This window comes from Dermacentor silvarum, chromosome 1 (genome assembly GCF_013339745.2).
Source record: "Dermacentor silvarum isolate Dsil-2018 chromosome 1, BIME_Dsil_1.4, whole genome shotgun sequence".
Classification (NCBI taxonomy): Eukaryota; Metazoa; Arthropoda; class Arachnida; order Ixodida; family Ixodidae; genus Dermacentor; species Dermacentor silvarum.
This window is the reverse complement of record NC_051154.1, coordinates 192586706-192610224: the sequence shown is the minus strand read 5'-3', so window position 1 is coordinate 192610224 and position 23519 is coordinate 192586706. Positions and strand designations below refer to the sequence as shown.

The window sequence follows — 23519 nt, the reverse complement described above, 5'->3', positions numbered from 1 at the left end:
CATGTAAGGAAGCTCCTCTACACGTTTCCTCGTCGCTTAGCGCGTGCTTTCCGCGATTTATGGGGCGTTTCATCATTCCTCGTGCGTGCAAACTATATATCCGCATGACCATAAGCGTGTCGACGTGCGTATGTACGTGCTTGGCTAGCATTTGAGGTTGGCGTTGCGATGGGACTGCCGGAGTCGGCGTAATTTTTTTTTTTTTTTCATTGTTTTGCACCAGCCATCACACTTGATGATGGGGCTCTATGGTGTTTAACGGCGCAAAGGCATCACACTCGCTCCCTCTCCGGACCTCATTCCATAGCTAGATGTACCGGCAGGATGCGTCTCGGGAGGGTTCAGACAGAGGAGTCCTTTACGGACCTCGTCACGGCCGTCGCTTCGACGCTTCCATTGCTCGGCGTCGATTTTTTTTTTAAATGTCCTTTCTGCATTCGCCTTCGTGACCTCGTGGCAAGTTCTTGGGCGACCTTGTCTCTACACAGCAACAAAATCGTCCTTATTTCGCGCGCACACTGCAGTGTGCCTCCGAATTGCTTGAGTCCATATGCTCAAGCAATTACCGTATCGGCAAAAGAATTCCTCGGCGTCGCCTTTGTCTACATTGCTATGGTATAGGCTTCCCGTCGTCCTCTCGTTCTGGCCCACGCGGGTCTGGCTTTTCTCTCGGGGCAAAGGGGATTTATTGTTTCTCCGTGGTAGGGACGGCAGGTCGGCACTCGACCCTGCGCGCGGTCTCCGCGAACACGATCCGCGACGGGCGGCGGTTTCTTGATGCAGCCCATGTCTCTCCCGTCTTTTCGCAGCAGCAGCACGCTCTCGGCTGCTCCCTCTTTCTATTTGCCTGTTCGGAGCAGTCGCTCACCGTTTTGTGTCACTCCGCCCGTTCGGCTTGCGTCTTTCTGTAGTATATGTCCCCTGTGTCTTTTGTGAGTGGGTTATCGCTGTCCACTCTTCCTGATAGAATTCTGGAAGTTAGGTCCTCCGAAACTTCACCGTTTGACCCTCGATGAGCCATATGCTGTGAATGTGGGCCCCGTACATGGCTTAGGGGGCACTGCGTTGTCAGTCCACAAAGCCGTTTCTTCGGCTTTCCGTGTAGGGGGTGCCATTCTCAAGTTGAGTCCCGCCCGCTCGTGTATATACTTCCTTCCTGCCTGCCTTAGCACGCGTCATTGGCATTGCTTGCTTTCTCTGCGTAGACGCGTGACCCGTATTCGCGTCACCTGTTTGCCGTATCCCGCCCGAGGCCCCGTCGTCGCCTCTTGTGTTTGCGCAAGGTATTCGTGCAAAGAAATCAAGATTGGCTGTCGACGACGAGTCACCACCAGCCCTTCCCACACTCGCGTTCTCCGTTTTGAGGCGTGACGGAAGACGTGGTGACATCGCGAGGCACAAAAGCGCGAAAAAAAAAAAAAAAAAGACGAAACATGTTCTGCCGCAAAGCGCAAACACTGCCGCGCGGAACGACTCCCGCAAGCCGCGCCGCATTTACTGAGGTATATCACGTTTGTGCGTGCGTGTGTGCGCGCACTCATCTCGACGAGTGCGCGCGGTTATGCTTAAATATTGACACAGGGCGTCGATCCCCGCTGCCGGAGCTGACGTGACCTGCCTGCAGCGGCGTTGAGCGATTCTGTGTTCGAGCCAGGGAGGGGGGGTAGCAGTTGTCGATCCTGCGCCACGAAATCGCGTGGTGCGCGCTGCTTCCACGCTCGCGGCCATCATTGATCAGCGGAGAGGTTCCCGCGAAGACAGCGTGACCTGCTAAATGTAATTATTCCGTACGAGACTCGTTCTCGAGGTTAGAAATTACGTCAGTATCGGACGAGCAAAAGAGCCGGAGAATATCCATTCTTGCGGCCTCGGCGACGAAATCAACGTGCTTCCCGTTGTTGTAGTTGTGCACCGACCACGGGCTGTAGCGAAGCGACATTGCGCTTTTTCCCAGGAGTGTTTTGCTGGCGTCAGGAGAGCAGTATCCTATTTGACGACCCGGGCATAAACCGCCAGCAGCCGGGCTCGGAGCTAGGGGCGGGCGCGCTTGAGGAGACGGCCCCCGCGGCGCCGTGCGCCCATCATCCAGCGGCGGCCGGAGGCGCTCGGCAAGGGGGCAGCAATCGGGGCCAGCGCAGCTTCCTGCCGTGGCTCTTTTCTGGCCGCGCGCGCACTGCCTGCCGCTTCCTTCCCTACGCGGTGGTGCTTCGGAGGGCCCCCGTGGATGCTGAGGAATCCGTACGGCACAGCATGATGCGTCCCTCTCACGTTTCGCGTGGCCAAGCGCGCGTCTTGGAAGCCGCCACTGGCTCGCTCTTCGAGTTCATATTTCGCGCAGAGGCCTCATTCGTCGACGGTCACCACCTTCCGATGTTTCGTGGCAAAACCCCCGCTTTTCTCGACGATGGATTGAATGCGGTGGCCAGGATGGACTAGCTGCGTCTATAGCTTTCCGCGTTGTCGTGTGCCTAATCCGTAGCGCCTCGCCATATAGCCAGTGCACTGAACGAACGGTGGCGTGAGCTTTGCTTTAGCGAGGGAAGAAAGTGTGGTCGGCTGGTATGTGCACTGGACTATGGCTGCCAATGAGTTGTCGTTATAATACTATCTTTTTGCACAGTTTGCACAGTTTGCCACAGTTTGCCAATACCATCTGAACAGCACTAATTTCGATTTATTCACGGGAAATTGTAAAAAATGCGCTTTTTGCGAGTGTGCAGACGATTGCGCGTCATACATCGTAGTTGCAGCACTCAAATGCGTAAGGAAAGAAAAGGGGTTAAACAAAAGGGGGGGGGGGTTACAACCCCCGAATTCCCCCCCCCCCCCCCCCCCCCGTCGGTGCGCCACTGGGGTAAGGTTCCACGCACGGTTCCTCGGTGTGGCCACTATCTGATTGTTTATTTTCCGCCTAATCGCTCGCAGGTGTGCTCAGCTGCGATAGATTTGTTCTTGCTGCGCACAAAGCTGGGAATGTAAATGTTCTGTACTTTGTAGTAGCAAAGACGTATTAACGCTAGTCCCTCGCTTACTCTGTGGACCGTCACGAAACGTTCAGCTTCCAACATTCGTCTCTTGTCGGTGTAGTCGCCGTCACTCATGTTTCGGCTCATTGATTCAAGTGTGCGCCCATTCACTTATTATTGATACGTTGGCGATAGGGTGGGCGTAAGTTTGCGTGCGAGTAGGGTTGGATGTGCATCGCCGTGCATCCGTGCATCGCGAAGCTGTGCATCGCGAAGGGCCGGCAACACAGGCAGTCCTTATGTAGCAGCGGCGACACAGGTTGATTCCATTCCTTAGTATGCAAATCACTATTTTGGCAGCTAACTACCGCAAACGTCTTCCCTTTATCGTTACAGTTTGCAGCACGAATTGGGCAGAGTGCATTAGCGAACAGCCAGTTGCATTTCCGACAGCTGATCGCACAGTAGCAGGCCTCAAGCAGTAATGGTTTCGTATTCGTGCGCATTCGCTGAGGCAACGTATGGCGCGTCGCCGAAAGCGCCATCTCGTTCCTCTAGAGTAAACTGCTCCGCGAAAAGGGTCAATATACGTGCAGCAGCTGCGCTCCGGTGCGTCCGCAAGGCCGCCGTGCGGCACTGCGCGAAAAGGCAGCTGCGAATCGAGGGCTTCTCCGCCGGCGCGCACGCTGCATGTGTACACATTCGCGCTCCGCGCTGGCGAACTGGAGCTCAAAAACGATTTTGTCAAAAGCAACGTTTAGTCCCAGCACGTGTATTTCGCCGTATACTAATAATACGCCCGCAACGGTTCAGGCGCGATTTTTGTGTCTCATTCGCTTCACTCCTCCGCGCTGTTTCTAGCTCCTTCTTTTCACAAACAACGTGGGTCGTAACGGTATATAGCCACACCGCTGAAACCTTCCGGTCAGCGCGTATGCACAGTCGCGTCCGCGTGTCGGGTCTTAATCGTCCGCGTTACGCTTTTGCGACTGTCATCTTCTGTGACGGCGTTTAATTTTTCCAAGGCGTATATAGTTTACTAGCTAGTCCGTCGGGGGCATCTCCGTTACCTGTCCGTCTTATCCTCAGAGCCGCGCGTCACTCACTGAGGCGTCTCAACCCCCCTCCCCACCCCACAATGTCTTCCCGGGACTATACGCGTGCTTGGGTATCCAGGATCGACTGGGCCGCTCGACGGATACCCGACGACGCGGGATGCGGACTTGGGACGCGCGCTCACACGCTGCGCGCGAAGCCCCCCGTGCCGCCGCCGGTGCGCTCGGCGGCGCAGGTGGTGACCTCGTTCCGATCCCCGCGCGACCCACTTGCCCTGGCCGAGGAGGGGGGCCCGGCTCCCTCCTGCATGCACTGCCTGCAGCCGCAACTCCGCCGCGTGCGTCTCGCGGAGCGCCTGCAGCCCATGCTCTCTCTGCCGCCGATGCTCGCGTGTCCCGGCCACCGATGGGTGTATATTTCCATGGCAACGCTCAGCCGCTCACGGTTGTATCTGAGAAGGATACCACTTGCTTAGCTGACTACTGCAGGTAGAACGGAACGTCGGAAGCGCTGCGTTAACGCCGAGGGCTTCTTGGCGCAATCTCTTGTCTAATGAGCGGCGCCAGCGTGTGCGTTGCGCCGAACTGGGACACGCGGGCGCTCTCTGCGCTTGTCGCGCGCGGGGTATTGCTGTAAGGGCGATCGCATGGCGTTGCTAGCAAATTTCCTTCGCAAATTTCATTCTCGTTTGCTTTCATAGCGCTCGCAAACTGTTTCCGTTATTTATGTAAAAAAAATGAATGAAAAATATGCGCGTTCATTGCCGTAACTTGGAAATTTAAGCGCTACGAGAGAGAGCGATGCGTGTGCTCTGCTTCGGCGCTGCCGCCGAAGTCGTCCTCATGTGTCAGACGCTACGCATTCAACTACGAGTTAGTAGGCCCCACCTTAGCGGTGTTAAAAATACCACGCGAGAGTGTGCTACCGCAGTTTAGTTATCTGCACCCATAAGTTTAGAGGCAGTTGTGCTTTTTTTTTTTAAATCTTCATCTTCGTTGTCATTTAGAATTATCTTTCCGCACAAGATCGTAAAAATGGATTCGGTCCGTATTTCTGCAAGTACATTAATTTCAAAGTCCTTCCGATTTATGTTGGCGGCCTAGCGGAGCAGTCAGTGCACTGGCTATCCACGTCACAAGGCTAAGGTTCGAATCCCGTGGGCGCCACCGAGTTTGTTTTTTCTTTATTCTAAAAAAGCTCATACAACCGTCTCTGACAGTCATCTATAGACCGCGGAGCTTTACATGATGCAGCCCGTGGAAAGCCGCAGCGGGGATCTGTTGCCGTATACACATACGTACGTATTTCGAATCCGTGCTTCCAAGGCGCTCGTAGCGAGAGAAGCTAGGACCAGTGCTTCCTCCTGAATAACTGCGTGGCAACTTCCGTCGTCATTGGCCTGTTCAGCACTTCAGCCGGTTGCCTCCCGTACCTACAGCGGCTCTCGTACGGTGTCCGCAGAGCTAGCTTTTTTTTTTTTTTTCAGGGTGCATGCCCGTTCTGTCTCGATGGACACGCCTCGACGTCGCTTTCCCGAACGCTCCGCTTGCCAGGAAGGAGCGCAGGCGAAAAGCCGATCTTGCTCCGCGCGTTCCCCGTAGCGCGACCCCCATCCGCCTGGCGGTCTTTTCTTAGGCTCTTCCACGTTTCCCCCTTTCGTTGACGTAACGCGCCGCCGCATCGTAACCGGAAAGGCGCCCGCTCTCCCAAGGCCAAGTGCATGGCGTACTCACCTACTTCCTTCCGCGAGTGCCACTTCCGCGTTTGGCGCGGTCGGGCTTGCTGGATTGCAGGTAGTCGGCTTCGCCGCAGCATTTTGGAGTACCGCAGTGAAAGCTACCGCAGCGGGTAGTCTTGCGAAGGCAGTTTCTCGCTTTGATTTTGATACTGTGCGTATTCATTTCTGGCACCGCAGCTTTAGTAATTCCTGCGCTGCAGTTTCTAACATTACCACCGCACAAGAGCTATACTCGTCCAATTTGCTTGCTTTACTTGCCGGGAACCCTTTGTCCACGCATTTTATTTTCATCACTATAATCACTGAATGGAGTTTACTTTCCTTTTTATATTGATACGTGCCTAGGTTAAACCTTAAATAACTGACTATAACCGTGGTGCCGCTATTTCCAGGTTGTAGAGATGTAAGTGCTTCCGCGGACGAAGATTCAACACGCGATTACCAGTACAATCTAGCTTGAAAATGCGTTTTGTGCACATGCGTGTTTTGCGGTGTCCAGCCAGGACTTGGTCATCAGACCCCGTAGTTGTAGTGCAGTAGTTGTAGCATGAGGTGGCGCAACTTGTACGCGCATTTATTGCCATTGGGATACCGCGTTTCAAACGTTAGACCGGTGTGTCCCATTAAGTGTAGTCGGACGGATGATGTGTCCTTCGCAGTTACCCATTCGTCACTGCCGCCATTTCCCACATTCAGCTTATACCCGGTGCGTCGCGTGTTTTGCTCATTTATTTTTGCCTGTTAGCTCGATGACAATGTTCGGCCACTTATACGACCTCCTCCTCTTAAGCAAAAATATGCGCAATAAGGTTTCTGTCATGTTTCCTCATGCTAGGAGGAGGAGCGTTTCATATTTGTTTTTCTTCGTGGTGGTTTTCCTTGCCAGAGTGGTCAGACGCTGAAGCGTTCACGTCCCCCCCCCCCCCCCCCCCCCCTGGTCTCCATGACTTCCTCCCATAGCTTATTTTGCCGACCGCACTTGCACATTTGTCGCTTTTCACTTCCACCCTCTTTGACGCTCGTTTGCAAACCCGAGGCCTGGAACAGTGTCGCCGCTACATCCTGGCCGCCCCCACCATTATTACCTCCACCAAGCTGCACCGGCGGCGAGCGTGTATAGTACGTACTGCAGTGCAACCGGACAGGTGCGGCCTGGTGCGCCGCCCCCGTTGCATCGCATCGCCGACGTAACAACACACCGTGGCTAAAAAGGGGAGACGCATCCTCAAGGCCAAGCGCGCGCGGATCTCTCACTTCCTCCCTCCTTCCGCGCCGAGCTATTTCCGCGTCGCGGCCGCCGGTGTTGTTGCGCCGGCTCCCCCCCCTTCTTTCGTGCGCCCTCTCCGGGGCTGTTTCCGGAAATGGCGCTCTCCCTTTCTTCCCGGCGCTTTGTGGCTTGCTCCTGCAGCCCTCTCCTCGAGCTTTCCCTCTCTTCGATACCGCCGCGGACAGCGACAGATGGCACGCATTAATGGCGCTTTATATCTGGCAAGGGAGAGGCTGAACAAGCGCCGGGAGGGAAGACGGCGGGCTCTCCGAAGGGCGGAATGGTCACATGGCGCTGCATGCGACAGGTGGCGCTTTACTTCCGCATTTTCGACACTTTGCTTGTAAAGGGAGTTTTGGCCCCATTTAACGTTTTTTCGAATGGCTCTTTGTAGACGTGTCTGGGAGCTTTTTAAAACGTCCTGCAGTATACCTTGCTCCGCATTTTCTTTTCTCCCTTGAAGCCGGACGAAAAAAAAAAATTCTTTTCGTTAACGTCTAAATTTTTGGTTTCATATGCTGGCTTCGGTTTCATAGTTCTGATTTTCCGTCAGCATAGAGCACAATGTATGGTGGGTTTCTGGAAACCGCGGGATGTAGCAGTTCGATACTTCAGTTTTATGGTGCCTTACTTGCAGGGCGCACCGAGACAATCTTTCCACGCTGCCCACAGCACAACAAACAGGTGCCATTTGCAGAGATTTGCGAGTGACCGTTCACCGTCTAGATATAAGAACGAGGCGAGCGAAGATGACCGGCAAACGACGCCGGTCATTCGCCGTTCAAGTGACAGCGAGATTGATCTGCGCTTTGTGTGACGTCGACTAGGATCGTATATGTGGAATCCGTTTCAGTGTTACGTAATTTAAAGAAAACATGGCTCTCTTCAGCTGGCTGTGACAGCTTTCGTACGACATTCGTGCGGACACTGCGGTCTCAACGAGCAGTTATTTTCCCGCCCATTTGTGCAGAAAGCCGCGAACAAGCCGGTATACGGAGCTGTGCCACTTACGGCCTGTCGAAGAAATTTCGAGCTCAGGTCGCTTCGTGCCACGAAATTCTCGAAAAGGAGGACGCGAAAAAACGTGCGTGCAGGGGCGGACCCTCGAGTTTGCCCTCTATACCGTGTGGCAGTGCTCTCCAGTGGCGTCGAGTCGGGAAAAGGGGATTGTTCGGCGTACTGCCGCAGGGCAGGTCACGTGTAGTTGAGAAGATCGCGCGTCTCACGACCGGCTGAGGCGGTGAAGAGCGCGCGCGCTCCCTTTTGATATTACACGCGATACAGGGCTTAGGACGTTTCGAAACCTATACAGCTGTATAGGCGGCACTTGATGGCGCCCGTCAGTCCGCCCGCTTCATTTCTGACGCGGAGAATCGCGCACCACTTGGGTAGAAATTTGCTTTCGCCGACCTAGAAACTTTTTTATATATATATATTGACGGCGACGAGAGCGCGTGCACGCACTGCAGGTGCATTCTTTTCTCTCTCTTCAGTCAACTGCGTATACAAGGTGGAGAAGAATCAAGATATGGAGTCGCTGCGGGCTAACCTGGCACATGCGAGGGTCTAGGTGGAAGAGGGCGCGATCAATCTGTCACTCTCCTTTTCTTCTCACATTGCTTCCTCGCTTTCCTTGCATCCAGCTCGGGGCGGCGTCGCTCAAAATTGAATGTGTGCGTGTGTGCCCGCATACGCGAGCACGCACGCGCACTCGCCTAGTTGGGCTCGGAGCGGAGAAATGCGGAGCGCGCGCTATCTAGGTCTCCCGGCGGTTGGTTCCGACGCGCCGCTGCCGCCGTGCGAGTGAGGGGTGCGGTGATGATAACTCTTTGGCGAATGACACGCTCTCGCGCCTGTTTGCGTAATACTTGTCAGTGTCCGTCCGCGCTGGGGGGGCGCCAAGGGCTTCGCGCACTGTGGCATGGTATACACAATCGAAGCCCCAGTGCCGGCCCACGCTGCCGCCCTCTCCCCTTCGAGTTGTCTTTTTCATACGCGAATTCGTGCGCCCCGCTTTTCGTCCGCTTCACCTCTGCGATTCTGCCACGCGTTTCTCCCCGGCGCTCGTTCTTGCAGCTCGGACGTATCGCCTGAGTTCGCACGCAAAGCGGTGGGCACACGTGATCAAGCAAGCCTCGAGTGTTCGCAGTGAGTGTGTGTGGACGCTCCGGTGCGTATACCGTATCGGAAATGCGCGACCGAGGTTGCCATGGCCCTCGCTGAAGCCACGTTCAGGACAGCGCCTTTCAAGGAAGGCGAGGGCCATTCACACGATTCGTCAGTGTGACCTGATAAATCTGGTGGAAGCAAGCGCATATAGCGCTCTAAAAACGAACATAAATTAGGTTCTCGCTCTCTACAAAAAAAAAAAAATGTTTTAAAAACAGTCTGAACATTTCACACAGTATAAGGTTCATGCGAAAGGTCATGTGTATAAGGTCTTTGCACTAAGAATACCTACATTTTGTATATTCCGCTCATAAATGGAATACGTAACTAGTAATAACGCTGAGTAATCTTTCAATTTCAGTGGATTTCTGCCAGACTCCCAGATTTTAAGCGTGTTAAGCGACGAAAATACTACTCCAGCTTCTCAAATTTGTTCCGCGTTCCTGTTGTTTATATCTGTATCTGCAGCCGCCGCCGCTTTACTTGGAAGTTCCGATGCTTGCAGTAAATCAGTGGCCATGGAGGTTTTTTCTGCTTCATGAGGATGCGTTTTTCATTCCGACCGCGTTTTCATGAAGGCATCATGTAAAAACGAGCACAGTAAAGAAACACAGATGTGACCTATATACGAGTCCCGGATCGCTGTGCCACGGTTTCCTAAGTTCATTCAGAGCTGTAGAGGCATGATGCCTCGTTCACACAGCATATGGCATTCAGTGGAACGATATTTGCGTACTGCGCCTTCAACAGCTCGAGCGCAAGGGGGATGCGCAATTTTTCAATTCAAGATTAGTGAACTGTGCTCGCAGTAAGCAAGACCTGACACTGGTAGTGCTGCAACAGTAGTAGCAGTTGTTGGAGTAACAGGCGACGCTTTTTTTTTTCCCCCGTTACATCTTGATTCCGCCGTATTGCGTTGTATAGTTGCAGGATAAACGCTTTGTCGCACTTCATAATAAAACATAACCGTTTCGAAGCGACTAACGTGATTGGAAGTATGAACTAAAGTTTCCCGCGAGACTCATCTCTAAGAAATAGCAGTAGTTGCAACACAAGCCTGAGGGTGAGTCTGACTTTCAAATGTTCACCTGCCAGTTTTGAAAAATAGGCACACGGAATATTTGTGCCCGTTTCCAATTATTGACCGTGCATTGCAGTGGTCACAATCGACGCGCTCCTAATTGCACCCTGTTCTGGTCGAATGTTAATCCGGATTTCTCCACTGTAGCGTCCCGAGGTACTTGTTTAGATAGTATAAATTGCCCGTCAGTGCGCACTGAAAAAAAATTTACTCTGGGCCGCGCACCCTAGTGAAGGTAATTCAGGATCTGTCAACTCGAGGGATAGGAGGAGGAGCGTATGAACTGTGCAAGCGGAGCCTTTTCTTTTTTTTTCCTTCGCCGGGTCTCCTTGCCGCAGCGCGCCGCCGCTCTTTATTCGCCGATTTCGGTCAAGGATAAACCGGATCCCAGCGCACCTCGTTCGGGCCGGAATTAAACGGACACACACACAGAGGGGCGCGCGCGCGCGTTTCCCTTTCTGCCGCTGGCCGTCTTTTATTCTTCCTTCCGATCCCCTTTCCTTTGCCCCGATTGTTTTATTCGTGCCTTCTCGGCGACGCTCTGTTTGTGTCGAAGGCCGAAAGCAGGCCAGCTAATAGGAGGAGGAAGGGAACCGAGGGACGGTCGTCTGCCTCTTCTGTGCCAGCTGCCGCTTTGCCCAGTTCTGCTTGGCACTCACGCTCCGAGAGGAGGATGGCCACGGCGTCGTTCCATTCTGATTTTTCCCTCCTGGCTTCCTCCGTGTCAGCTTTTGAGGTCGAGGTTAGCGCCGACAATGAAATATCCATTCCTTCTTTCGGCCGCGCGCTTTCCCGCGTGGCACCGTTCTCTGGCGCCCGAGCAGAGCGCGCTGGCGCGAGCAGCTGAACGACGGTGGACTCTGAAAAAGAGTCGTCGTCCAGCGTTCGTGGGGCCCCGTGAGGACGGCGTCTGTGGCACTGTCGGCGAACTAGTGGGAACAACCGAAAACGCGTCTTTGCGATCCCTTTGCCGGAACGCTGGCGTGATTCAGACGGGCGCCGTTCTATGTGGCGGAGAAAGGTTTAGATGCTTCGTTATTAAAGGTGTTGCTCCGCGCTGTGACGTAAGGAAACATAGTTCATTTATTTCAATTTATGCCGACGGTATACATCAGGGTACGTGCCATTGTAACCTGCAGCTAGGTTTGGGCCCTCAACACTGGTAGTGGAGCGGAGTCTCGAACGTCTCTTGACCTGCACGCCGTGTCGCCGAAAAAGCAAAACTTGATTGAACAGTTCCGTGTGAGCAAAATCTCTGTGGAATTCTGTATGCCGCCTGCTACCGCAGCGCGTGCCTGCTCCGCCCGTCAGCCGCGTGCCACCCTCACTGTGCAATGCCGGCGCCTCTCTCGTATTTTTTTTTACTTTACAATTTCCTTGGTTTCCTGCGCATTCTTCCTTTTTAGTCACTGCGTTACCAAACCGCGTTGCCTGTGTGAATCACAGCTCGTTTAAGACGCTCGCGCACGACGCGCCGTGGCACGCATCGTTTGCTAGCCGGCCTTGGGGGGCCTCCTCCTCTCCATGGACGTTGCCGCCGCTTCCTGTATAGTTACAGTAAGTAACGTTCCCGTAACGTGCAGCGGCTGCCTGCGAGAAAATGGCAAGAGCGTGCCTTGTTATGCTTTTCTTTTCCGACTCGCTGACTCTGCCGCGTCTGGTTTTCCGCGTCCGTCCCCCGTGCCGCCGCCGCCCCGCACGTCCGCTGCCGGCGTCCTTTTTCTCTTGCGTGCAGTGCGCGCGCTGTGGAAGCCCCGCGCTTGGGCTTCAAAAGCCGACGAACGCGGGGAAAGGAGCACATAGTGTTTGCGACGCGTGGTTAAGCACCGTCCTAAGCACTCGAGCTGCTTGAACTCAGATTAAAACAGATCGTTTCTGAACTGCCAACGTGTATGATATCTAGCTCTCTTTGTCCCCACCATTTAGTATACCAGTTAAACTGAGAGCTGCGGATAGCAATAAATGTGCTATCCGCCAATATGAAAGGAAACAAGTGATTTGTGTTCAAAGCCGGGAATTCTCCGCGTGTGTGCTTGTAATGGAGAAAAGTTGCACGAGCAGTATTCTTGAACAGAACATAACGAATAGCAGTGAGTGAGGTTCTGCAGACATGCACGTTTGCAAGAATTATTGTTTGAACACGTACAGATGAAGTGATCCTTGTTCCTCAGCCATACCACACTATATAGTAGAGAGAAGAACCACGCGACGTATCTCAGACGTGGTACATAATAGCTAAGTTGACCCGTAGACCGTAGGAGAAAAAAGAGAGAGAGAGAAGACGCGTGCTGGGTGCGGTTATGTAGAGTGACTTTAAATGCTTGTTCTGCCTTTCTGGTCTCCGCAACATGCCACATTCGAAATCGGAAGTCCATGTGGTTATTGTTGCGTGGTAGCGTGTTGGACGTTAAATTTCATGTTTCTCACGGGCGTACTTCGTACTTTTCAATCATTCTTGAAACGGCCACCTTCGAAGATTCTCGAAACGACCACCTTTTTTACGACGCCAACCAAACTGTCTGTAGCGCATAGACACTCCTTCGTTCGCCCCTTGACGTTCACTCAATTACTGCCTTGTTTGACAGCGTATTCTGTCGTCACTACTTTTGCGTTCTCAGGTGCGTCAAAGGCGAACGAAAACGGTGCGCGTGAGTCGCAGTGTCGAATAGGGTTCTGCTGCACGGAATCGGCGCTCAGCCCACACTGTCCTCGCGCGACGCCGAGCTCGTGTTGCGTAATGGGGATTAAGGTAGGGAAATGACGCGAGCTGTATTCCGCAAAGCAGCGGCAGTTCCTTGTCCAGGAATAACTTCGCCCATAAACGCGACCCGAGGAAAGGGTTGCCGCGAACGGGGAAACAAAAGAAATAGCATGGGGGAGCCTCTTTCTCTCTCTCGTGCGGCGTAGATTTGTTTACACCGGGAGCGCCGCCCCTTTGCTCCGCCGTCGCCCGCATCGTCGCGACGGCGTGATGATGCCACCGACTTCCCCGTTCCATCCGGCGTCCGGACCGCGCGTTTTGTTCGGCTCCCGCGATCCGAGTGGCGGCTCGCGCTGTCGTGGTGGTGCGACTAAACGGCGAAATAGTGACGTTGTTTTGTTTCATTTATATTGGCACTCCTAAGGCCCTAATGCATTGGAATTCGGAATAATGAAGGGATAAGATAAAATTGCTGGTTATAACAATGTAAGCGAATAATTCACGATGACAATGTCTTGCATGCAAGTGATTGATCCTGGAAGGCGATTACAGTTCTTCGAGGTCCGTGGCATAAATCAGTAGAGGCGAGCCTTTGTGCACCATGCGTTAATACCTACCTTCCAGTGTAGGGCTAATTCTCTTCGCCTTCGTGCCCCTCGTTCTATAATTGCTTCTCTTGCTTCTTTTTTTTTTCCCCTCTCCGCCGTTGATTGATAGTGCACAGCGACGCACGCGCGCACATACACACGCGCGCGCGGATGGCTGGGTATGCCCCATTCACTTATCGCATGCTCGCGCATTACGTATGGCACAAACCTGTATGCTACCTGGCGCTAGCGATATATGCTGAAGTTTCACGCGGCGTGCCTTATTGAGTGCGCCGCATTGTTTCATTTTGCAATTCTGCAGATGCGCTATTGTCACACACCTCGCGAAGCGTGGTGAACTCGCAGGTCAGCACTCAGTTATAAACGCTCATAGATTCCAACCACCCAACCTATCCAGAAAGCGTGACTATCTCTTAGAATGAATGCAGATTCCGACGAGAATACGCCACAATGATTACGCGTGCCAACGCCGACTTTTCAGCTTCCGAAAATAACCCCACGAAAGCAAGGACAATTAATAAGGGGCCCTCCGGTGCGCCAGCGAACGCCGGTTGTGGTCCAAAGACCCGAGTCAGAGCCCAGAGTTGTCAAAACACAACAAAATATATTCTTCAAATAAGGCAGTTACATACACACGTGCACACTTAGGTTAGACACATCACAATACAATTCAGATGGGCATTAACAAAACACTGGAAAATAATTAACGACAAGCACTAAGAGTCCAACACGTGAAGTACAGAATGGATAGGAACACAGTGTCCAATTGTATTCATCCGTGCTGGTCTTGAGCCGGACGATCTCATCGTAGCTCGAGGCAAATCTCGAAGTAACTTCTTCCGGAAATGCAGACGCTCGATGAATTCGTCGGTTAGCTTGCCGGGGATTCCTCTTCTTCCTTAGACGCTTGGTCTTCACGTCACATCTTTTTACCGGCGCGGTCTGATACCATTTCCGATTTCCGCACGACCCTTTTATAGCCTTCGCCTGCACTTCTCGAACCTTCCTATCGGAGTCGTGATCCCGTAGAATGAAGAAAGCCTGGGAATTTTCTAGTCAATTCTCGCATTTTCAGCCGCGGCCGTCGGAGCGTCGTCGAGGAGGGTGGTGACTCATCCGTTGGCGCGCGATCGGGCTTCTCCCTCTCTCTCTCTCTCAACTCGCCGTTTGAGTCGGGGTCTGAGAGGGTGTTTCGGCGCTCTCTCTCTCTCTCTCTCGTTACCGTCGCCTTCGCCGATCGCGTCGGCTGTCTGCGGTGTATGCGTTCTCCCCCTCTGTCGAAGCTGCCGCGGGCCGGTCTTGTTTCCTTGCTGGCTTGAGTGATGCGCGGCGCACGCTTCGATTATGCGCTCTTATGTCACATGCACACATTGAATTTCCCGTATTGCTGTGGTGCACCGCTGCCCGCCGCCGAGAGAGCAGTCGTTTGCTGGTCAGCCGGGTATGTGCTGGCATGGCCCGCGGTCGCTTTTCCCGGTGAATCGAGTGGCACCGTCGCAAAGCCTCGGTAGACGCACCTTCGAGTTCGGCTCGGTGTTTTCCGAACGCGCAGGGAACGAAGCAAGCTCTCCATTGCGCTTCGTGACTCCGAATCGCGCTCATAGCTGCTGATTATGGGTTGCCGCCGTGATCTGGTTTCACTCCAGAATAAGCAAAAACGCTCGTGCACCGAGATTTCGTGCAGGTTCAGTGATCAAAATTAACATAGAACACCCTCCCCTACGGCGTCTCTCATGGCCTCTGTGCTTCTTTGGGACGTTAAACTTAATCGATCAATCAATGTACTGTTTCCTGCATAAATTTGCCCGATAGACGCCACCGAGTTGAATTTGTTGCTGATAAACGATTAGTTCACTCTACAGCATCGAGCTGAAGATGCGAGTTTTCCTTTTTTTTTTTCTCCGCCGTCCACTCCCGCGCATTTGCAGACACCATTTTAATTCCGGTGCGTATCTCTCTCTCTCTCTCTCTCTCTCTCTCTCTCTCTCTCTCAATGAACGAAAATGACCTCTCGCGAACGCTCCGTGCTCGCTCTGTACCGAAGGTTGAACTCCACGCTACAGGAGACGCGATCTTCTAGTTCTCCGATGTAAGAACGCCAGCGCGCCGCACTTATTTCGTTGTCCTCTTTGTTTTCTCTTGCTTTCATTTCTCCCTGTTCTTGTCGTCCTCTCCGTGTGCCTAGTTTTGTTCGGGGTATGAAGAAACAAGGTAGCAGTCCGATCCCTATAGTTGCGACTGACGCTGCGTACGAGCGGGGAAAACGTTGCAAAATTTCGCGTTTCAGCAACCACTGCATGCGAGAGGCGTTCAGGTGTTACTGGATTAGATACGCTCACACGAGGTTCTCTCGTGCGCTTGCGAAGCTTTGTCTCGTTTCGCTGCAGTTGCGCCTCATCGCCAGCCAGTGGCGACAAGAAAGCGGTAGGATTGGGATAAACTAAATAGACGCAAAAACAGCGCTCGGTAGTCGAGATCGAGCGCTGCTGCAGGACCGCGTTATCCGTCGTCTGCGCGGCGCGCGCATTTCGCTATAGCGTGAGCGAACGTGGCTGCGATTTGTGTTGGTGGGTATTCGGCAAGACAGCGAGCAAATTAGAAGACGGGGCTCCTTTCGCTGCACTTGCTGCTGCTGCCTGACGCGGTTGATTGAATACCGAGGAGTCGGTGCGAGCGGCTGGTATATGGAGCGAGCGAACGGGTTTGAAATGTAAAATGTGCGTAACCACGGCGACGGTTCTTGTGAAAGGAGCGCATTGAGTAACGTCTTTGTTTGTTGCATAACGTTTGCCGCCGCGCTCGGTGCTTGGCCCTTTCCTATATATGTAATTTTTTTCCAAAGCCCGTTTCCAAGTCTGTTCGCCCCCCCCACTCTCTCTTTCGTCGCGTGTCGTTGCTGCCCGCCTGCGTGTTCGTGGCTCTTGCACAGGCAGTCACGTGACGAGCGTCCGGGGAGGCCTATGTGGGTCAGTCACGTGGTTTCTCTTGGGTCTCCTCGCGGAAATCGCGCGCCGCCCCGCTCGCGCGCCGACAGCGCCGAACGGATATGACTGCGCGTCAAAAGAGCCGGAGGCGAGGGATGCGTGAAAAGAAAATGGCGGCTTCGTTGAACGGGAAAAGAAGTGGGGGGAAAGAGAGGAGAGGCATAAGCGCGCTCGGCGATCTGTTTCGAGTGACGGCACGCCGTCGCGCTCCGTCGTTGTGCTAACGGACTGCATTGGAACGTGCGGCGTCCACTGGCCTAGGGAGACCCTTGTGTGTGTTTGGCCAGCCATCTAGAAAGTGTTAGGGCACAACGCGGCCTACTTTGATGCGCAGCAGATGCTCCATAGGACAATACGGACGCGAGCAAGCAGTATACACGACTCAGTAGCGCCGCATATAAACTTGTAATACCGGCTGTCACGTGCGTCTGAATTGTCACTCTCCCTCTTTGTCTGAGGAGGGAGATTCCTTCGTTTGCTGACAACCCGATCATCGGCTGGCCATGCTTTAAGGTGGGGCCTGCACGCGGGGGGTGGCGTCGCCCCTCGACCTCTGCTTGTATGCCGGAAGAAATCAGCCAGTTGGTACCGAGGCGCGGCGGTAGCGCGCAACAGATCGTTAATTACATTTTATGCGACCAGTTCGAAACGTGCGCCAAATGAAACTCGACCTCGGTGTGAATCGGTATAGGCTGATTATATCTCGGAAATTGGAACCTGGTGGTCATGTGTTGTCACGAGCCATCGTTCACGCGCGTGGTCGAAGGCCACGCGCCAAAAGCTGGCCGCACGCGCCGCCAAACCAGCTCTTCCGTCATTAATTCTGCGCTTCGCACTCGAGACGGGATGATGCCTGGTCCTCTGCTGTCGCTTCTCCGGGGACACAGGGAGGGACCCTCTCAACTTCTCTCGTTCCGGTCCACTGTTCATTCCACTCGGCTTTCAGTGGCCCAGTCCTCGGTGTTGAAATGGGGCCCAGACTCAAGTGACTCTGATTCCCTTAACTCAGTTAATACGGCTGATGATCTCGAGGTGGCGGGTTCGACCCCGGCCATTGGTCAAAGACCAGCGAAGCTGTCTCGCCGGAGATGATCCCGCCACGTGCGCTGCTCACGCAATCTCTGTTCATCCGCGACCCCTGATTAAATGTTACCGATTTCGTAAACCAATTTTTTAATGCCCCGCAGCTTTTCGTAGCGGGATTCAACTGCACCTGTGTGAAGTTCCTATTCGCCTGCTTACAGCGGCAATATTAAAATTATTTTCACTCTCTTGTAAGTCCTTTTAGTGGTGCCAGCAACATTTTAATGCATCCCAAACGCCCCGTGCCCTTCACCACATATGTCTTTAATATGCCGCCCTCTCCCCCTCTCCTCTTTTGTATTATTGAAGGTTAAATCGCAGATTGATTCATTCGGCTGTTATTTAGTCGCAGCTATTTTTTTTTTCCTTTTAACATACCAGTGGGTGGTATTTTACTTTGCGACTCCCACAATATACACACATATATAATTTTGTCATATCATGAACAACGCCCTTAGTATCCTTGCAAAGTGTCGCCCTGATCCGACTTCGCGTTTTCAAGTAATCAATGTTGATGCTTTGCGGTCACAAAAGAACGTCGCGCGTGTCGGCTCATTGAACTGCACGTCATGAAATGCGAGCATTGCAGGACTAGAACCAAGTGTTGCTACTCAAGAACAAAGCAAATGCTTCTAAACTTCCGCGTAGTGAATTGGGGTATATGGCGCGTAGTGAATTGGGGTATATATGGGGGGGGGGGGGGGGGGGGGGGGCTCGTCAATTTCGCACGTACGTCGAACGTTTCGAAGTCAGCCTGCGAGTGACGATGTCTGTAGCCTCGCTCTGTGGCCGGGTCTCTGTAATAGAGATGGTGCTCTCAAGGTTAAGGGAATAAGATACACTGGTCCTCTATTTCTGGGCAGCGCCTGCTACTGTGTTTACTTGTCTTTTGATGTGTGACGATTTTTATACGTCTGGATACTCGCGAGGAATTCGTTTGGTATACTGTTTGGGCCGTCGAGGAAGAACTCATGTCGCGCTTGCGATAAGCTAACATTGTATCGATCAGTATCAAGCGTTTTCGTCTTATTATATCAATATTTTTGTTTGGTATTCCAGTTGCTGGTTCTTTCACAACATTAGTTAAATAGAGCTGCTGCCAAACTAGCTTTTAAATTATTGTGGAATAAATCTCATACTCCCTTAAAGCGGCCAGCGACAGCGTGGGATCATCATAATCACTAGCCTATTTAATGTCCTCTGCAAGACCAAGGCATCTTCCAAGCGGTCTCCAAAAAAGCCTACCTTGCGCCGGCTGACACGGTCGCGGTCGTTTTCACGTGCAAACCAAGGGCGGCGCGGTTACTCGCGATATGTCTAGCGTGGAATCTGAAGATTGCAAGCATTTCACCAGTTTTGCGCTTTCTTAAATTTTTCCATGTTTGAGGTTCTGCTAGGCCTGGACAAAGTACGCTCACACAGACAGGCTATGAAGGTGTAGCATCCGACGAAAAACGGCGTAATCGCGTTCGGTGATCGCAGGCGAAACGTGGCAACGTGACTGCAACGCGTTCCACTTATTTTCTTCACGTTCGAGGTTTCATTCCGGTCCGATGTACATACCTACGGGGTCGTGTCGTACCGCCGCGTGGCGAGCGAAACTTCGCTGGTTACAGCGGCGGCAACGGTGCCATTGTCGGCGTCGAAGCGGCGGCTGTCACTCACAGCCGGCCTACATCTTTTGTCGCCCGTTGCATTGCGAGGCCCGGCGGTGCGTGTTTGATTGAGCGCCGCTCGCCACTTTCGCCGCTTCCCGGCCGGCCTCTCCTCCTCGCTGGCGCCCCCACCATCGGGAGCCGCACGGCGGCCGGATGTGTGCGACGGGCTGGCTGTGAAGCGCTGCGCCTCATCGGCCGGCTCGGTTGAAGGCTGCGCCATTTGGCTTCCACTTGCGCATCCCACTGCGGGCTGTTGATGTTGCACAAGTTGACCCGCCTTACTTTAAACGACACCGTCAACCATACGGTAACGCTGTACGGTAACGATGGTAATTCCGTTTGCATATTCCGACTGTGGGACCTGCGTGTTTCGTTTGTCAGGAGTGCTCGAGCAAGGGTGGGGCGAGTCGAAACGTTTTAGATAGTTCGATGATCGTCGCTCGCCTCTGCGGGCCTTGTAAATGTCGCACATATCCTCCGACAATCAAATCCCCGGAAAATAGACGAGGCCTTCTTTGGTCGTAGGACACGCAGCTGTGTTAATTTTCTGCTTTAAATTATGTGGGGCATCGCGCGCTGTTTTTTGCTTGATAAAAAAATGCAGTCGTGTTGGTGCGCTTTTTTAAACGGCTTACTGTGACGAAAGCAGTGGATCTCCCAGGCACACTTCCCGACAGCCTTATTGTCACATCGCATAGTTTTCAATTCCATTGAAAAAATGCCCGTTACAACTTCATGGCTTGGTGACGAAAGGTGTGTCGGGCAAAGGTGAAAGTATCACCGAGTGGTTTTCGTCCCGCCTTTGACCGAGGTAGCAAACCTTCCTGCCCCGCACTAGCGGAGTGCTTGTTCGGGTTCGACCGAATTGGCCGGATACATGGCGCCTAGCGACCCCGTTTGAATATCCGGTGGTCCGCGGGAACGAGCAGCGCGCACATCCGCTTCGGGGGCCGGCCGTGTCCGACTGCAACCGGAATGATAGTCGCGCACTGCAGTGAACGTAGTCGTGGCACTTGTCGCATGAGCGCAGCGCACGCGATTGAGGTTCGAAGTGAGCGATTGCCTGTTTCGTGCGATTTTCTTCCTATAATTAAGCACAAGTTATTCGCTCGAACAGATCATGTGGACAATGTCATCAGTGTTGCCCCATGCGCGTCTGTAATTTTATTGCTTAGTTCAGCCCCCCTCAGGGCCCCACCTCTCCTGTAGGTGTGACACATTCTTTCAGGCGTTTCCCTTATAATGGACTTCTCACAGCCCATTGTGATCGACTATCCAAATCCTCCCGAATAGCGCACGCGCGGCTTGTCGCCCCACTGATCTTTTTGTTTTTAATTGTTCATTCATGCGTTCCAGCGCGGGGAGAGCTGTTCTAAATAGTGCCCGTGTCATTCGCGCATTACGCATGCGAAGGCATATTGTGATGTCACCGTGGCCAGGACGGCGACGAGGTTTGTGGAACGAGGAAGGGCGGGCAAATGAGGCAGTTAAAAACTCCCGATGTAACGATAGGCAAATGAAGACGGGCTGCGGCCCCCTGGCTTCCGCCGAGACCTGCGCAACGGGATTTGAGCTTTTAAAAAAGACTGCGGTGACGTAAGGCGGCCACATTGTTGGCGCGTTCTTTTGTTCTTCAACCTGTCCCTCGTGTGGGCAGGTTAGCAAAGCGCACTTGTTTCCTGACGGAGCGGCGGCCCAATTCTCTTCCTGCAGTCCGGACAATGCAGTTGGACACGATCCACGGTCATTTGCGCAAGCGCAATCTTTGTCTTGGCGTATAATTATTAATATGGCAGCAACTGCCATTGTGAAGCGGTCTCTCTCCGCTGGTTGTCGACTTGGGCAGCGCGCGCGCCTCTGAGCGAGCAGATATGACGGCGTTTGGCCATCGGCATTTGGTGACGCGTCGCGGTTTCGTTTATGCGCTTCATAAGGTTGTCCGCCGCTACGGTGTACCTGCTCTGTTTTTCTTTCTGTGTGTGCGTGACCCGTGCGGCGATGACGAGCGACCTTGCTGCGCATTTGGTTCGGTTAGTTACGCCGTCGTGTTGGCTAAAAGTGTTGCGCCCTGATGGTTTAATTAATGCAATCATATTTTGCCTTTGCCAATGTATGCCTGTCAATGGTTGCAGAATACTAAGCCATTCTTGGTCAACGCTGCAAGCAGTGTAACTTGAAGAATCTGTAATCGTTAAGAAACCATTAATTGTTAGATATTGATGAATTTGGAGCAAATAACTTTCTTCAAGTTGTTGCAGGAGAAGCAATTGCAGTGCGAATAATCAACCAACATTCTGGTTGCAGTTAAGCTGGCAGTGAAAGTTCATGCTTTGTGAAGAAGCATCTGAACAGTTTTGTTTTTGGTAGCCTTTTGTATGCTAAAATATTGCCAACAGCTTTGCAGCATTGTGAAATGAACATTCATAAGCTCTTCACATGCTCACTGTTGCAGGAAAATGTGCAGTTGGGAGTTTTAGGAATAGCACACTCAAGCATCCTTGCGTACCTGAAGCCGCACGGACCGCTTTTATTTTTGTACTCCTTTTGCATTCTTTTGTATGCCTGGTGGATGGCATCCTCTAACTCTGGGTGTGTGAAACCTAAAACTCAGTAATATTAGATGCATTCTGTACAGACCAGAGTAATTTTTACTCTTTTTAAATGCAAACGTTGCAGTGATGTTCCTGTAATGTGCAGTGGAGGATTTGCCATTCTACTGTATTAAGTTTGGAGAGTTGTACCTAGTTGTCCCACTAGACCAGGCTTTTAGGGTACTTGAAAAAATTGTTGTTGCTGTTTGCTAGTATGAAGTTTGGTCAAAGTCGTCAACTCTCCCTCATTTGGTGCTATTATTGCTGGTTGCACACTGGAAGATCCTGAAAAACGTTTGCAAGGATGCATGCTCACATTATTACATTTCATATGTTGAGAGAGATAAAATGATAAATGAAAGGCAGGAAGGTTAACCAGGATTCATATGTTGAAGGCTATAAATATGACCATGGCATGCAACAGTCTATGGTTGGTAGCTCCTCTGTTGTGAAGTTTACCAATACATTGGTTTTTCTCTTCATCCAGGTGGATGACCAAATGAAGTTGCTGCAGCAGTCATGGAGTGACATGCTAATCCTGGATCATGTGCACCAGCGGCTGCACAACGGCTTGCCAGACGACACCACCCTACCCAATGGCCAGAAGTTCTCGCTCGTGTCACTGGCACTGCTGGGACTGCCTGCGCTGGCCGACCAGTTGCATGCACTCACCGCTCGACTGCAGGAGCTGCGCTTTGACCCCGTCGACTATGTCTGCCTCAAGTTCCTGCTCCTGCTCAACCCAGGTGCCCTTCCACCTTGACTGCTTTGCTGACCTGTGCATGCCTGTTCATCTTTCTGCTGTGGCTCCTTCAAGAAAGAAAGCACTTAGGCTCTTGCCACCAAAACTGGACTTGACATTGTACAAGGGCGAAGTTAGAGCGGGGATACAGCTGTCAAGAAAGCAAACCTTTATTTTAAATTTTCCATAGGAGGGCCTTTGCAGTCAAAATGGTTCTCTTGGTAATCAGAACTTTGTCTGCTCTTTGCATTACTTGCATATCTGTCACTTCTAAAAGCATACAGCCATGTTACAGGCTATCTTCCATTTATCATGCAGTATCTGTTCATCTTGTGAAGAACCATAGCAACTTGGGCAAGTCAATGCAATTGCACGTACCTACCTACCTCCTTCCTTTGTGTTCAGCCTGTTTTGTTTGTACTGTTAGGTAAACATATTCATCTTATGACCAATTGTAAATGAGATTGTTACACATAATGAAGTGTAATAATTTGAATTTATTATGGAAGGGGCCATAGAATATCCTTGTACATGACCAGGTTAAATAAAAACCTGGAATAAAAATGGTTTTAGGCGCACAAAATTAGACACGGACGACAGAATAAAAGACACTGACTGGAGCACTGTTGTCCGTGTCTAATTTTTTGTCCGTGTCCGTGTTTAATAATTCTGTCGTCGTGTCTAATTTTTTGCGCCTAAAACCATTTCTAGTCATGTACCAACCAACGGCAGCAGACGTCACTAAGAATCTGGAAATGTATGCTCGTGGTGCATTGCTGTTTTTGATTCATAGATCTGTCAGTTGGCAGTCTAGCAGTTGTCAAAATGCAGCTCAAATTTCTCTCTGTATTGTGAGACATGATCACAGAGCAGCC

At 52.3% G+C, this 23519-nt stretch overlaps 1 protein-coding gene across 2 annotated transcripts in view; it reads left to right on the top strand.

Moving 5' to 3' along the window:
• Nucleotides 1-23519, top strand: part of LOC119436573 (nuclear hormone receptor FTZ-F1) — a 271887-nt gene that overhangs the window by 235691 nt on the left and 12677 nt on the right. For both annotated transcript variants that reach the window (XM_049658741.1, XM_037703454.2), the window contains one exon: nt 22390-22648. In XM_049658741.1, the coding sequence (XP_049514698.1) occupies nt 22390-22648 (259 nt within the window). The remainder of the gene's footprint in view (nt 1-22389; nt 22649-23519) is intronic.